Source organism: Oncorhynchus masou, chromosome 9, assembly GCF_036934945.1.
Source record: "Oncorhynchus masou masou isolate Uvic2021 chromosome 9, UVic_Omas_1.1, whole genome shotgun sequence".
In the NCBI taxonomy this organism is placed as follows: Eukaryota; Metazoa; Chordata; class Actinopteri; order Salmoniformes; family Salmonidae; genus Oncorhynchus; species Oncorhynchus masou.
Window position 1 is genome coordinate 58648669 of NC_088220.1, and position 16203 is coordinate 58664871.

The following is a 16203-nucleotide window of genomic DNA, read 5'->3' on the forward strand; positions in this document are numbered from 1 at the left end:
GCTATGGAGGTGCTCAAACAAAAGAGAGGTTAATACACAACGATAGAGTGAAACACAGAGACCTACAGACATGGCATTTACAGAGAGATTGAGCTCAAGAGCAAACTACTGACAAGGTTTTTAAACCAAGGGAAAGGAACTGTGATTGGGTAGGAAACAGGAGGGGGTGTGTCTTCTGATTGATTGTTGACTGATTGGGGAGTGATGATTTTCACCTGTGAGGGGAGAAGGAGAGCAAACACAGGATACCTGTATCCATAACAGTGGCCCAGTGCAGGTCAGGGCCCCTGGGCATGTGTCCTGCGTGATATTCGGACAGGATTACTACAGGTTATGCCTTATACCAGCCCTGGTTACAAAATGACTAAAGTTGTTTTCCTGGGACAGGTTTCCCAACTACAGTAATAATGCAGTCGGTTGGGCTGGTGTAGTGCAATTGCCTGAAATGTAACAGAACAAATAAATCTAGGAAACAGTAAAAGCTCCAGCTACCAGAGATCAAGACTACTAGTACTGTATTACATTGATACTGTGGGGGTTTGAAGAGCCTACTCATTTTGGTGGCAGGGTGCACAAAACTAATTGTACAAGAGCAGTTTGTTCAATTGGCACCTCAGGTTAGATTGCATCGCTCATGTGATGCTGCCCAACACCTGAGTAACACTATTCTAGTTGGAATAATATCATGGCGGTCTGACCAGGTCTAGAATGATATTTCGCTTAAAGGTGTTGATTAATTTGGGCTACAGGTGTTAACTTCCTATTTGTGCGGCACTGTTGACAATAGACATAGCGTGTAACATAGTAGCCTATAACATGGACTTCGTTCTCACTCATATTTCTGGCATAAATAAATTAACAAAAACAAAACATTGAGACAATTTAAAAACGCAGCCGGAAGTATTTGAAAGAAAACAGTGATGGCAGTATAGGCTGGAAAATAAAACCGAGTCAAAATTCGCCCAAGGCGGAAAAATGGCAAAAGAACGTTAGCTAAACTGGAACATTAGCGCGAGCCGATAGCAAATTAATGGAATCGAACGATCTGTTTTGCCTGAAGTGACGCTTAGAATTCAATTTCGCCTAAATAGCAACAAATAATGTATACATTATTTTACCACTCCAATCTTTTCTTTGGACGAAACTGAAATAACTCGTGTAGAAAATCAACACCCTCACCTTGATGGTACCAAGTGTGCTTATGTCTGCATATCGAGGTAGGGGGAAAATGTCAATTTGACTTTCTGGTCGAGCGATCGATGACAGCAAGAGTACGCTGACAAACTTTAATTAGAAATAAATTATCCTGATTAAAAATGGTGTCCGACTTCAAAATATCCCAAGCGAGATTTGGCAAAAGACATTTCCTATAGTAAACAATGGGATCTCAAAGGTGCACGAGGAAATGTTTACATTTGAACTACCAACGTGGGCAGGTCTCATTGCCAACAAGCAGACATTGTGACGTAGAACAAACTGGGAATAGAACGGTCCGAAGGCGAGTTGGAGCCACGGTGCTCAATAGAACTAATAGGAGCTGGCATTGTTAAATGCGCTAAAATAAGGCAGGTTTTTTCGTGATTACTTCCAACTACGGCAAGCGGCTGAGACATATGGTGATATGGAACTGGCCTCCACGGCGGATGCAAAGAACTAGTTATCAGAAAAAAAGCAACGTTAAAAATGTAGTGTTTCCAGCGTACCACTATATCTGCCTGACACAGCTGGTTATTTGGGCTGCGTTTCAACGAGGTTACTGTGCATTTTTAATCAAACTCAAAACGGCTTCAACCTTACTGTACTGTGCGAAAGTATCTTTGTAATTTTAAAACACTCACCGATGCCCGGACTTCGCGAATACGTGTGGAAGATACCGTTCCGTCCTCGGTTTGGTCCCTGACTATAGTATCTCAGTGCGCATGCGAATTACCCAATGGCTTGACGATCCTAATCTTGAGAAAACGTACACTACAAATTTTGAAATCAATCAATCCATCCGCCATCATTAACACAATGGAAAATCTATTTTATTTTGAATAGCATGAGCGACCGAGAAACTGATACAATTTATGAGCAAGTGGCAAAATAATGCAGGCCTTAGGGATGGAGGTGTGAGCATGCGGGTCTGGGTAGATGAGATGTTTGTAGTAAAATATATACACTAATGGTTAACGTCTTTCACCATAGCACTGCATTAAGGACGTTTATTTTTGACAAAGATATTGAAATGCTGCAAATGCTGATCCTCAATGAAATATCAAAGGCAACAACACAAAATGACAGACCATACCTGTAGGTTTCACTATTTATTTTCTTGAAGACAACCTAGCCTGTAGATCCAACTCAACAGGATAACCAACTTCTTCCATTCCATTTTTTTTGAAACCACATCTTTGTTAACAAGGAATGCTGCTGCTGCTAAAAAAAAACGATGTTCAACAGAAGGGGAAGATGGTGCACCTAAATGGTAAAGAGGGGGAAGGAGCAAGAGGTTGGGAGGTACTGCAAACTTGTTCATGAGTTTTAGATTAAGGAATAAGGCTCAACATGTATCATTGAGACAACTTGTCGAGGCTAGGGAGTCCAATCCCTGATACTTACCTTTCCCCAACTCAGGGGTGCCTCAACATCGAGGCAGAACAATTATTGCCCCCCTTAAAAATGTTTCTCATTCACTAAAATGGCTCAACATGAGTTGATCATGGCTACAACTGAATATAAAACAAAGATTGTGGTTGGATGATGCATATTGTTGGTGTTAGCAGGTATGATTGAGAGTAACCACACCTTTTGAACAACTTCAGGCCTCACTCTGCAGTACATGTGCAACTGTTCAGATTAATCTTCAAATCAGAAATTCAGATCAGTAGGGGAGGGGGAGACATGTAACATTTAAAACAGCACAGTTTACAAAAAAATTAAAATGACTGTGTACACAGCCTAAAGAAACTAAAAAAAAGTTGTAATTAACTGTGCTATAGTTTAGTACATGCAAAGGTTATGAATCGATGTTACATAACTGCCATTTTTCATTCCCCCTTATGTTAAGTCACAGCTCAAAGCTATGGCAACAATACTGCAAAGCAGTGATTTTTGCTTCAAGAGAAAGAACATCAAATCATGCTAGGGGAGTATAAGTCATTTGGTTGACAATAGTCATGTCAGAATTTCACAGCATCAAACCCATATCTGGTGCAACGGTACGGTTATTGTGGGAAGGTGGAATATGATCCTTATCACCATAAGCAATGAAAGTAAAAGCAGGGGAAAAAAATAAAAAAAATTGTACACTGGATGCAAAAAGAAAAGCCACCAAATGCATCTGAATACAATGCACCCACTGCTCCACCTGCCAAAAGCATTGTCCAGTGTTAATTAATACTAACTTAACAATCAAAACCCTTATGTCTTTTTTTTTTTCATTTCCAAAGTTGTTCTTTTCAGGGATTTGTATCTGCCTCTTAAGGCAGAATTTCTTCTGGTATTTTCCTTCGCGCTTCTCGGTTTTGTTACTCTTTATGTATTTTTTTCTCTCTGCATGCGTTCACATCCAGTCTTCTTGCACTCTCCAGACACGCACACACACCACTCGTCCACTCTCGCACAAGCGCAGCTGGACTCTGGCCCTGCCCACCTCCGCGGGGGGAGACGCCCCATCGAGGGCCTCTGGTTGGAGGAGATGAACCTGGCTCCTCAGCACTGAGTCCAGACATTCATACACAATGGGTCCATTCACACACGTCTGATGGCGTGGCCGATTTGGGGATGGGCGCACAGGTGGTGCCCCCTCCGGTCGGAGGACCGCAGAATTGTCATATGGTTCATCTTATTCTTGTTTTGTTGGTTTTCCTTTTGTGTTTTTGTGATTTGTTGCTTCAATTTCTTGATTTTGATGTATTTGGTTCTCCCCGGGCTGACACCGCATTTTTGTTGTCATTGTAGTAGTTTTCCGTTTTAGTCGACAGCTCCAATAACATGGAAGTTACTTGGCATGTCTCAACGCATTCGATGTAGATGTTTGTTTTTTTTGCAACATGTAGCCACTCACTCACTCGCACCCACTCGCCATCTCAAACTTCATTTGGGCTGGTTCCCCCGGAATGCCAAACGAAATCCACACATTTTCTCAGATAAGATGCAGCCACGGATCCCACGAGCCAAGCACAATGGATCTAATTTCTCTCACACTCTTTCGCTCTCTTTTTCTCCTAATTTGTTTTATGTTGAACAGAGTGCTGCATCGCGAACAAAACTCCAGACTCCCGAGATGCCTTCTAGAACTGGAACCCCTCTGTTGGCACGTTGGTGGAGGAATTGAAGCCGTACGTTCCCCCCTGGATCGCCTCCGGAACCAGGCTGGAGTCTTCGTCAATCTGAACATCAGACAATAAGTTAATCATCTATACCAATAAGACATTCCCCACAATGTAGTATGCAGTACCTTCCCCAACCAAGACATGACCATATCAGTGAACTGACTTACATCATCAGATGAGAAGAACTGATCAATAATTTCATACGCCAGTTTATAGATGTCTTCATTCTCATGATTCTGGAGCTGCTCCACCTTCTCCAGACCTGAGGTGCAGGAAAGAGATGGTTCAAGTCAAATCTACACAGCCAATGAGATACAAACACTATACTTCAACATAATTGTTCCTACCTACTGTTTATGTTTGAAAGGTAACTGTGGGCTGGGCACTCACCTCCACACTCCTCGATGAGGTTGGCGATGGTCTCGGCCTCGTCGTCGGCCATCTTGAGGATGTTGCTGAGTCCGTCCAGGACCACCTGCACCACCTGAGCATCCTTCACTGTCAGCAGGTTACAGAAGGGAGGGATCACCTGCTGCTGGATCAGGTACGCCACCTACAGGACCGGAGAAGGGTTTAGCTTTACAAAATGGCAATTTGAGTGTATGTCTGGATGACAGGTGAGGTGTATGTGGTAAAGCAGGCAGGCCTCAGTTGAGCTCACCTGGTCCTTCCTCCCGCTAATTGTCAGGTTGCTGATGGCCCAGGCTGCTTCTTTCTGTGTTCCAAAGTCTCCCTGCAAAAACATTTGTATTAATTTGTCATTTTGTGTGACAGAAAGCACTGATGAAGTGATGAATGAAGCCGTGAAAGTGATGAAACAGACCTTGTCCAGAAGGTGGATGATCATGGGTACCAGGTTGGCGTCGATGACGGCCTGCACCTGCTGCTGGTTGCCTGCTGTGATGTTGGACAGGAACCACACTGCCTCCTGCAGGATGGGAGAACAGCAGTACTCAATCTGACTACTCCTTCAAGTGTTGTGTGATAGAGCCAGGGCTTACAGAGACTGAATAAGCAGTCAGTGTGTGCATGTGTCAGGAGGACTGCAGACATGGTGATTAGTTCCCATGTGGAATTCAAAGGAGTGCGGACTGAGCTAGATCAGACTCCAGGGGCCTGCTCAGAGCTGAGGGGTGCTGGAGGCGGGGAAGGGGCGGTCGTGAGGCCCTAATCATTGGCGCAGTCATGGAGGGAGGGACCTCAGTGACAGGCCTCAGATGCACTCCGATATCAGCAGAGACCCATGGGTCTTCAACGCCCACTATCCTCCACCCAGAAATACTACACACACGCACTCACATCTCATACTCTACCCACTATCCCAGACCACCCCAAAATCTACTTAAACTGCAATTTCCATCAGCTTCTTGATCCAGGTCTTCCATGATGTGAGTACCTAACTAATAGTTGTATCCCCATTCACCGTGATTCATATAGCATTCACACTAGCACCATGTCTCTGATATCATCACGTCTAGCATGATCAGTCCCACTGACACACCTGCTATGCTGTGGCAAGGTGAAGCAGTGCGGAGTGGATGTTTTACGGTGTGTGTTACCTTGTTGATCTTCTCCTTGGGGTGTGTGAGGAGAGAGGGGAAGTGTCCCAGGGCGTCACAGTTGAGCACCACCTGGGTCTGTTCATCTGTTCCAGTCACTATGTTGCCCACCGCCCGCAGAGCAGCAGTCTAAAGAAACACACACAATCGAAGTTTCACATAAGTCAATACAAACAACTCCAAGCGTCAATGAACATGCATGCAACTAACTATAGTAAGCAAACCAACCAATAAATGCAACCGCCACCCAAAGAATGACTTGAGTATGAATATCAGCACAGTAAGCACCAGACTGGGGATCAGGGCCAGGAGTAAGACCCATTCAAGTCCTGAGCAGTATCATCTAGGGCCAACTTACCTACTGCACCATAGTAACTGTCTTACACCCCCCACCCCCAACAGGCATCAGTCTCCAGTCAAAACACCGCAGCTCAGGACAAGAGCTCTTTTCCTAACACTTGCCCTTCCCCCCCAAACACAACTTTATCTTGCCACCACAGTGCACAGGTCTCCAAGTACTTGACCACCCCTAGCCACGACAGTCAGTGTTTGCAGACCTGAAGGAAACTGATATGGATAAGTAATAGGATGCTCTATCCATCATTCTAATGAGCATAGAGAAGCCACCTCCATATTGCCTACACACCCATCTGATTCCATCACATCTGTAAAAACAGCTATGGTAGGGCAAAGTCCTTACAAAAGCAACCATTCCATTTGGTGTGCATCGGTCTTCCCGAGCCCCACTGAGTAAGATGAAGCTGCTCCTAGATGCTGATCTACGGACAGTTTTGTAGTTAATGATGGGATTTGGGGGGGCTAAGCTGATCCTAGATCTGTGGCCCACTAGCATCTGTGTCTCCATACCTGGACTTTGACCTCCTGGTGGCTAAGCAGGGGCACTAGGTTGGGAACGATGCCAGAGTCGATGACCATCTGAATCTGCTCGTTGCCAGCGTCCGTCAGGTAGGACAGAGCCCACACCGTGTCCACCAGGATCTACAGGGGTCAAAGGTCCCAAAAACCAAATATTCACTCATTCATCAACACATGGATCATATACCAATATCTGTTTGTGGCTATTAAATGGGAGAAAGAAAAAAAAAATCTATATTATCAATGTCAAACTATTCGGGTTGTCTCTTTCTGGATACCATCATGGAATCAGGAATACTCACATTAACATCAGTGTGGTGGATCAGCACACAGAGAGCTGGAAGAATCTGAGAGAGAAAAAGAGGGAGAGAGCAAGATAGTCAATGAGGGAGATGCCAACAAAATGACAGGAATAGGATATTCCTACTATGGATGTGACAACTGGACAATTTTTAAAACAGCCCTGTGAATTCACAATGCAGCTGTGCTGCTGCCAGCAACGGTTTTCAGAGCATCCCCTTCAGATGGTAAGCATTGCACCTGTACTACCATTACTGTACCTCTCAGAAAGTTGGCCTTCACTTCTCATTTAACTTGTCAAAGTTGGAAGTTTACATACACCTTAGCCAAATACATTTAAACCCAGTTTCACAATTCCTGACATTTAATCCTAGTAAAAATGTCTTAGGTCAGTTAGGATCACCACTTCATTTTAAGAATGTGAAATGTCAGAATAATAGCAGAGGATGATTTATTTCTACTTTTATTTCTTTCATAACATTCCCAGTGGGTCAGAAGTTTACATGCCTTCAATTAGTATTTGGTAGCATTGCCTTTAAATTGTTTAACTTGGGTCAAATGCTTTAGGTAGCCTTCCACAAGCTTCCCGCAATAAGTTGGGTGAATTTTGGCCCATTCCTCCTGACAGAGCTGGTGTAACCGAGTCAGGTTTGTAGGCCTCCTTGCTCGCACATGCTTTTTCAGTTCTGCCCACAAATTTTCTATAGGATTGAGGTCAGGGCTTTGTGATGGCCACTCCAATACCATGACTTTGTTGACCTTTTTGCTACAAATTTGGAAGTATGCTTGGGGTCATTGTCCATTTGGAAGACCCATTTGCTACCAAGCTAACTTCCTGACTGATGTCTTGATGTTGCTTCAATATATCCACATAATTTTCCATCCTCACTATGCCATCTATTTTGTGAAGTGCACCAGTCCCTCCTGCAGCAAAGCACTCCCACAACATGATGCTGCCACCCCCGTGCTTCACAGTTGGGATGTGTGTTCTTCAGCTTGCAAGACTCACCCAGTCCCACCAAACATAACGATGGTCATTATGGACAAACAATTCTATTGTTGTTTCATCAGACCAGAGGACAGTTCTCCAAAAAGTACGATCTTTGTCCCCACGTGCAGTTGCAAACCGTAGTCTCGCTTTTTTTAATGGCGGTTTTGGAGCAGTGGCTTCTTCCATTGCTGAGCGGCCTTTCAGGTTATGTTGATATAGGACTCGTTTTACTGTGGACATAGATACTTCTGTACCCGTTTCCTCCAGCATCTTCACAAGATCCTTTGCTGTTGTTCTGGGATTGATTTGCACATTTTGCACCAAAGTACGTTCATCTCTAGGAGACAGAACATGTCTCCTTCCTGAGCGGTATGACGGCTGCATGGTTCCATGGTGTTTATACTTGCGTACCATTGTTTGTACAGATGAACGTGGTACTTTCAGGCATTTGAAAATTGCTCCCAACGATGAACCAGACTTGTGGTGGCCTACAATCTTTGGGCTGGTTTCTTTTTGATTTTACCATGATGTCAAGCAAAGAGGCACTGAGTTTGATGGTAGGTCTTGAAATATATCCATAGATACACCTCCAATTGACTCAAATGATGTCAATTAGCCTATCAGAAGCTTCTAAAGCCATGTCAACTTAGTGTATGTAAACTTCTGACCCACTGGAATTGTGATACAGTGAATTGTAAGTGAAATAATCCATCTGTAGACAATTGTTGGAAACATTACTTGTGTCATGCACAATGTAGATGTCCTAACCGACTTGCCAAAACTACAGTTTGTTAACAAGAAATTTGTGGAGTGGTTGAAAAACAAGTTTCAATGACTCCAACCTAAGTGTATGTAAACTTCCGACTTCAACTGCTGTTGCTTGCCTTTCTCTGACATTTTCCCAACTGTTAATGATGACGACGTAGTGGTGGCGAATCAACTCCAAAATAATAGATTCCGACTCCCATTTCCGAGTGTCAAGATTAGATTCCACTAGGAAATCGACTCCTAAGATTCAGTATTTTTGGAAGGGCGGAGACTTATTAGTTGCTGTATTTCCGAGGACACAAACAAGAGCTAGCGAGGGATGGAAAGAAAGGGGAGGGGCACAGTTTAGGCAGGTTAGCCAACAGGAAGACAGAGTCAGAAACATGCACTAGGCCCATCTATCAGCAAGCTGTATCTCACAATGTTTGGGGCTTGCCATGTCTCGCAACTTCAGTAAAGCAGGGCCTATCATCACTGAAAAGATTAGGATATTGAGATGGAACACTTTGCTCTCTGACAGCCACACACAGTATCTGTGTGGGTTCACTTCACGCCATTCACAGGGTGGTAGCTCAGGCACCAAAACAGTGGAGAAGTTGAGCCTCAAGCTAAAATTGACCCACTCTGCTGTTTACTTTCTGCATCTACTTCATATCACAGAGTCTACCTTCAAATTACACAACTTAAATTTATTAAAAACTTATATAGCGTGATTCAGTACAAACAGAAATCTCAAACGGATTTAAAGCAACAACAAAACAAGCAATTTAAAAACAACATAATTAATCATCATGAGCTGATCGATGGACAAAACTGAAGGTTGAGAAAGTTCATGGCTTGAGTGAGGTCAGCGGAGGGAGGAGGTCGAAGGGGAGAGCCTTTATAGCCCATCATCTAGTTAGGCTATAACACTGAAAATAATGTTTTGTGATAACCGCACTGCGATTGTTTTCGGGTTAAGGATCCCAATTTCCCACGCCCTTTTTCTAAGGGGCTTATGGCAGTTTAGAGACATGGTCCAGTATTATTCAGCAGTGGTGCCTCTTCCACAGACATGCCTCTCTGAGCACTAAATCAGCCATCATTTCCCCAGCTTAGGAGCACACCTGCTGGGTACCGACTAATCCTGCTCTCTCTCTCCCTCCCTCCATTCATCCCACTGACAACCAGCCAACTACTGATCAATTCCTCCATCTCTCACATGAGGGGAGAGTGACATTGGCAGGAAACAGGAATGTACAGCAGGAGCTAGGAGGACAGACAGATGAATACATATATCCCAGGGGCACACACAGACACTGTACACTACTGTACATAATGCTCAGATTCAACAACATACTGACCGACAGAGATTCAGAGACAAACAAACAGAGCCAGTAACTCCTGGACAGTGTCCTCAGGTAATTTTGCCAGGACAGATTGACCATAACTCAGGTGGCACACACACACTCCCTCTCTTACCTCCTGGATGGTCTCCATGGGTGGCGGTGGGTCCTTGTGGCGGCAGAGGTTGACCATGACCCAGGTGACGTTACGGAGGAAGGTGATGGGGATAGAGGGGCTGATGAAGGACAGCAGGGGCTTCACCACGCCAAGACTGATCACATAGTCCCTGCACTGGGGGCCGTCGCCTACGAACAGACACAGAACAGACGGTGTCACAAACACTCACCGATAATGCCTCGAGACAAACATCAGAGAATCCCTGAGCCATTCCTAAAAATCAGCCTCCATTGTTAATGTCCCATAGTGAAGGATCCAGACTCACCTATGATGTTGCCCAGGGCCCAGACCGCCTGTTCACACACGTTCTGGTGAGGAGAGTGCAGCAGCCGAAGGAACAGTGGCACAGCATCTGCAGGAGAGGAAATACTATCAATATTCAATAGCTAACTCAATCACCAAAGACCACAAATAATCTACTTCTCAGGGTAACATAACCAACAAATCCAAGACTTGGTAGGCATGACTATCGAAAATCCCACCTAGCCCCCAGAGAGTGCTGGCAGTGGTAGCGCCGAGGTTGAGAGCTGGTACTTACTGGACTGGACCACTGCCTGGGTCTGCTCTGAGGTTCCTGAGGCAATGTTGGTCAAAGCCCAGGCAGCTTCAAACTGTAGAGATGGACTGGAGGCAGGAGTAAGATGCGGTAGAAAGAAAAAGGGGTAGAGAGGAAGAGAGGGGAGAGAAAGACACAAAGAGTGATGAAACAAGAAATGGAAAGGGTTGTTATGGTAATACAAGGGTTTTGACAATCCTCACACCTGATTTGGGAAAATCCTGACATTTGCACTTTCATCATCATCTGAAAAGATCTGTTCTCAGTGCAGTGATGCTTAGCTTACATTCACTGCAGCAATGCTTAGGTCACAACCACCGTTGTGTTATGTAAGACAGAATATCTATAACAAAGTAAAGCCCTGCTTACTTGTCATCTCTGTCCAGACAGTGCACCAGGATGGGCAGAATGCCAGACTTGATCAAGTCATCTATGGGAGGGTTACGGTCACTAGACAACAGCTTCCTGCAGGGAGAAAAAGTTAGTTATTATTTCACACATTTGCACTTACGATACTCAAAACACACTGAAACACAGACACAAAATAAAGGAATGTGAAATGTATACATTGAGCTGTTGCTCAACACAGGTGCTGTCGAGTACAGACACGACATAGCAATACAATCGCACAACGATTACACAAAAACGATGACAATGACACAGAACTAAGTCAGCATGCTCACCGGAAACCATGACACAATTAACTGCACAACATTCTAGAGATGGTTTTTGGAACCATGTTTGAGTGTGAATCACCATGGCAACCAGCAGAGCCGGATATAGGAGGATAGAGTTCCTACCTTGCAGCCTGCACGGCACTCAGCTGAACTCCCTGGTTATCACTGGTGGCATTCTGCAACAACAGCACACAGGGGATCACATACATGGGAAGGAAATCAGTGTCTAAGACATTTTTCAAACATGGAAGTGAGATGCACTTACTTGTACTATTGCTTCAAGAGAGGTGTTTTGCTGCAAAATAAAAGTAGGTACTTGGTTAGGGAACAATTTTATTTTGCCAAACATGACCAGGGGTATTGTCATGTGTTTGTTTGCACTGTGGCCACACCTCAGGGTAATTAGTCAGGCCTTAAGAGGCAGTCCCGACTGGGAAAAATAAGTCAGAATCTATGGAGACACTAACCAGTCCCCGAGGAACGTCAGTGGATACAATTTTGTATGTCACAAATCGTTACAAAAAATGAATTAAAAAAAAACCATTAGTCGACATTCATCATATATATATATATATATTTATTTTTTTACTGCAACGGCAAGAGGCCCCCTCCCATTTGATTAGGACTGCATGTGGATATCTTTAGCTAACAGTTCAAGGAACTCAGTCTTAACATAGACCTCAATCCCCATCAGTCATTACTTCAAGGAAGGACAGAAATATGCTTTTTCAAAGTACCGATCTGAAGTCTCCGTCTGCATCAGAGTCCTCACAGATGTCCTCGTGGGGCACGTTTCTCCTCTTCAGAAGGTGTTCGTCCCTTTTGTTCTGCATAGAGCAGGGAAAGACAGCCGTCTTAACATACATGTATCAGCATGGCAACAAGCTCAACTATTTAACAGGAATTTTAAACGGATACTTCGGGATGCTAGCAGATACCCATCGACTTCAGGTCATTGCGCTAACACATGTTAGCATTGGCTCGTAAAACTACCTTCAGACAGGAGACAGACATACAAATGGTATCCACAAGTTCACCGGACTCTTGGGAAGCAGTTAAAGGGCCACAATGCCATAATCCCGAAGTATCCCTTTAAACTCATCTTCGATAACCTGACTGATTAAAGGAAAGAAAGTGAATGATTACCTTGCGGAGTTCCACCACCACCTCCGTCCTCTGTCTTCTCATCGTCTATAGGGGAGGAAACGCACACATTAGTCCAAATATACACTATGTGCCTGATGGTTTGTGGAAGAATCAACAAACAAAGCCCAAAACATAAATCAGATGTTTATCCTCCCAATATGATGAGATGACAGCATCCGGTGTACTCATGCCTAGAGCTGTTCAGAGTCTGATTTCATTAGTTTCCATCCACAGCCATGGATGGCACAGTGATAGAAGCAGCCTGCCATACCAATGCCTGAAATCACCAGCTCACACTAGGACACAGACACAATTTACATAGACTGACTTACCACAGATCTCAACTGCTCCAGGACTGGTGTTTTGTATGTTATGGTTCATGTTAATATTGGGTGGTAATACAAGGGACCATTTTCAAGCACCTGATTGACAGACACTACATTTTTGACAAGGCCTCATTAAGTAATTTGCTGTCATCACATACTGGCCTTTGGCCATTTGTCATGATTGGATGAAGTTAAAGTCTTCCTTCGGTCTAGAAGGGCACTACCCATTTCCTTAGAAAATTCTTATATTTCCTCTCCATGGTGAAGTGGGAGACAGTTCAGCACCTTATCATGTCTTGGTGTGATTTAGCCTAGTCATGCACATTAGTTGTTATTCAAGCAATATGCTTGTTCCCACCGCAAACAATGCCTCTGCCGTTAACTAGTCATATTACTTAATTAAAAAGAGGCAGGCACTTCTTGTTAAACCAGATACAAAGACAACACGATTTCCTGACCATCTAACTGAAACACAATAACACATAGAGGAACACCTATACTAGCTAGGCCTATCATCTGTTTCCCTTGCCTATAATCATGTTGCGTCCACTAGTTTGAACTGAAAATGTTTCAAAGTTGAAGAAGCCTTGGGTGTTGGTGTGGCACCCTCCTCCTCCAGACCGTTACAGATGGGGTGCAAACTAGCTTTGGGACACATCAGGAGTCTGTATTGGTTGGACTCCCAGAGTGTAAAAAAACATAGCCTGCTTCACACAAAAAGATACATTCCCTGTCAACAAATGCATGTGCATAATTTCTAGGAACTCTACATACCAGATGTAAAAGTGAAATGTGTCCCACGCTATCAAATAAACGTCTGAATCCAACTTTTGTCTGAACAGCACCATGTTACTGTTTAGTGAGAGAGTGAGCTGACATTAGACAACACACACACACCCACATTACACAGCATGAATATTGTGCAGTTCGGTCAAAAGTTTGATTAAGATTTTTATTTGATAGCGAGGGTAACATTTCACAATATATCTAACAAATAGAGTTCCTAGAGATTATACATATGCATTTGTTGACAGGAAACTGATTTTCTGTCGCCACCCACCAGAACGATTTACAACTAAGGGAGTCCAACCAATACACTGACTCCCGATGTTGTGTTCCAAAACTTGGGAAAAAACACTGGTTAGTATAATGTAACGCTAATGTTAAACTCCTCTGCACTTGTTGCCTATCCATCCATCTACCTCACAATGCTTATAACTTACGTTATGGGTGTGCCAAGGCCTGTAAAGGGGCCCGACCAGCTAAATTCCGCCGTTGTTTTGAGATACTAGATATATTAGATACTAATCTAGCTACCGTCAACGGGTACTGGCTAACTAGATAGTGTAACGACCCTGGGTTTATAAACGCGGATTTCGACTCTGCCGCTTGAGCATGCTTTTGGGGGCACAGTCGATAGCGCGCTGGACTTCGGCTAGAAGGTCGATGGATCGAGACCTGCTCCATTACAATAGTTAAAGATTTGTAGTTAAGGACGCTGCTAACGAGTATGAGGTAAACATTTACCATTACATGTGACACTTAGAACAAACTACGAATATAAAGTTCAATGACAAACTTAGTATTGTGGCTAACTTAGCTGACCAGCTAACGTTAGCTAGTATAGGTGAGGTTCTTCCTGCGTAATTTTCTGAGGTCATTAGTTAGTTAGCCAAGTTGGCCAACGGTACCCACTAGTTTCAACATTTTACTGGTTACTTTGCTATAACTAACGATGTATACCATCTGATAATTGCGTATAAATTAGTTAACTAGCAAAGTAGAACGTTAGTCGGGGAGGGGTGGTACTATAGCGGGCTAGCTAACGTTAACTAATCCAACCCACTGAGATGGCTGACTAGCACTGTTGTTTGAAAGGGATACGAATCTCGTTTAATGAAATTATTCCCCGAAAAGATGTGGTTAGGTATGTCAATTCCAAACCTCAACACCAAACTGGGTGGGCTCTCTGACAGGTACCTAACTACATTTCAGATGACAGTCGAATAGCAAATCTAGCTATCCCGAACAGCGTGTTTGCTATCACGGCCTGTAGTTAGCTAGCTAGCTTAGATGAAACTGGAAGTCATTGCTAGTTTGGTAAGCATGGGACGATTAACGTGTTGATGGTTACTTTTATTTTGGTTCAGAAAGTCGGGTGGATTGACAGAAATTACTTGATTTGACGATCAGATAAGGCCTGGTTTGGTCTGGGTGCAAAGTTCCAGATCCTGAAAATTACAAACGACGTCACACAACGCAGCCCCAAGCTACAAAATAGCGCATATGAAAAGGGACCCCTCGACGGAATCAGATACTTTACCTCCAAATCGCGACCCTTGTTCTTGAAATTCTTCAGCCGCTGGTTGTCTAGTTTCTCGTTGTCAGCCATATTAGCAATTTTAGCTATCTTTTAACACAGTTAGAAATTAATTAGCTAGCAGCTACCCCTTTCAAGTTCTTTTTTTCTCAGGCCTTTCAGTTACCGGACTATTTTTTGCTGGTCTGTCCGCGGTGCATACTGGGAATGCCGGTGGTAGAGGCACAGCCTCGCTCTGGCGTGGAAGGGTGGGGAATTCCCCTTATTGCTCACTCATTGGTCTTGCGAAATAGGTTATCATTCTATTAAAACCCTCACTAGGTTGCGCTGTGGTAGTTCAGACCACCACACTATATCTCCAATTATTATCATCAATAACTTCTACAAATAGTAGGAATGAAAGTTATTTTATAGTCTCATGATTGAGTAACGTTATGATCTGTCAATGAGTCCATTCTGGTCAAGCGTTAGGCCTAAATAGTTACTAGTCCTATACTGATATATAGATATAGACTTCTTCCATGTCGGTGCCCATCAGTAATACATATCAAGTTATGTTTTAATGCCCTTTGGAGCCTGAAACTTTCAATAGTAATCACTATGGCAACAATCATATAAATGTCGCTAGGCACCAACTGCGAATGTCAAATGTCAAAAGTGTTATTTAACTTCACAATCTTTTATAATTAGAATATTACACACAAGGACAACATACGATATACTAAATTACACTGCATATCTATATCAATTGATACATTAACGTTAACAATGTGAATGGACATTCAGAATAGGCTACAAGCACATAGCTAGTAACATTACAACAGTAAGTTAACGTTAGTCGGTAACGTTAGCTATGACTGTTATA

The 16203-nt window shown here is 43.5% G+C and overlaps 1 protein-coding gene across 1 annotated transcript; it reads right to left on the reverse strand.

The window, feature by feature from the left end:
* Nucleotides 1–4155: 4155 nt before the first annotated feature.
* LOC135546332 (importin subunit alpha-3) lies at nucleotides 4156–15559 on the reverse strand. Its single transcript, XM_064974671.1, has 17 exons — nucleotides 15342–15559; nucleotides 12693–12737; nucleotides 12284–12373; nucleotides 11812–11841; nucleotides 11670–11722; nucleotides 11239–11334; nucleotides 10852–10937; nucleotides 10579–10665; nucleotides 10272–10441; nucleotides 7054–7098; nucleotides 6743–6874; nucleotides 5876–6004; nucleotides 5140–5244; nucleotides 4978–5049; nucleotides 4707–4869; nucleotides 4484–4578; nucleotides 4156–4373 (listed from the first exon to the last, which is right to left on the reverse strand). Exons 1-17 carry the CDS (start codon nucleotides 15408–15410, stop codon nucleotides 4275–4277), a joined length of 1566 nt encoding a protein of 521 aa, XP_064830743.1. The 5' UTR covers nucleotides 15411–15559; the 3' UTR covers nucleotides 4156–4274.
* Nucleotides 15560–16203: the final 644 nt, after the last annotated feature.

Excerpts from the sequence above, each read along its gene's own strand:
- LOC135546332 (XM_064974671.1), bottom strand. The coding sequence starts at position 15,410 with ATGGCTGACAACGAGAAACTAGACAACCAGCGGCTGAAGAATTTCAAG. Across the intron at positions 11,842-12,283 it reads CAGACGGAGACTTCAGATCG|CAAAACACCTCTCTTGAAGC; the intron begins GTACTTTGAAAA and ends TTTATTTTGCAG. Across the intron at positions 5,050-5,139 it reads TCATCCACCTTCTGGACAAG|GGAGACTTTGGAACACAGAA; the intron begins GTCTGTTTCATC and ends ATGTTTTTGCAG.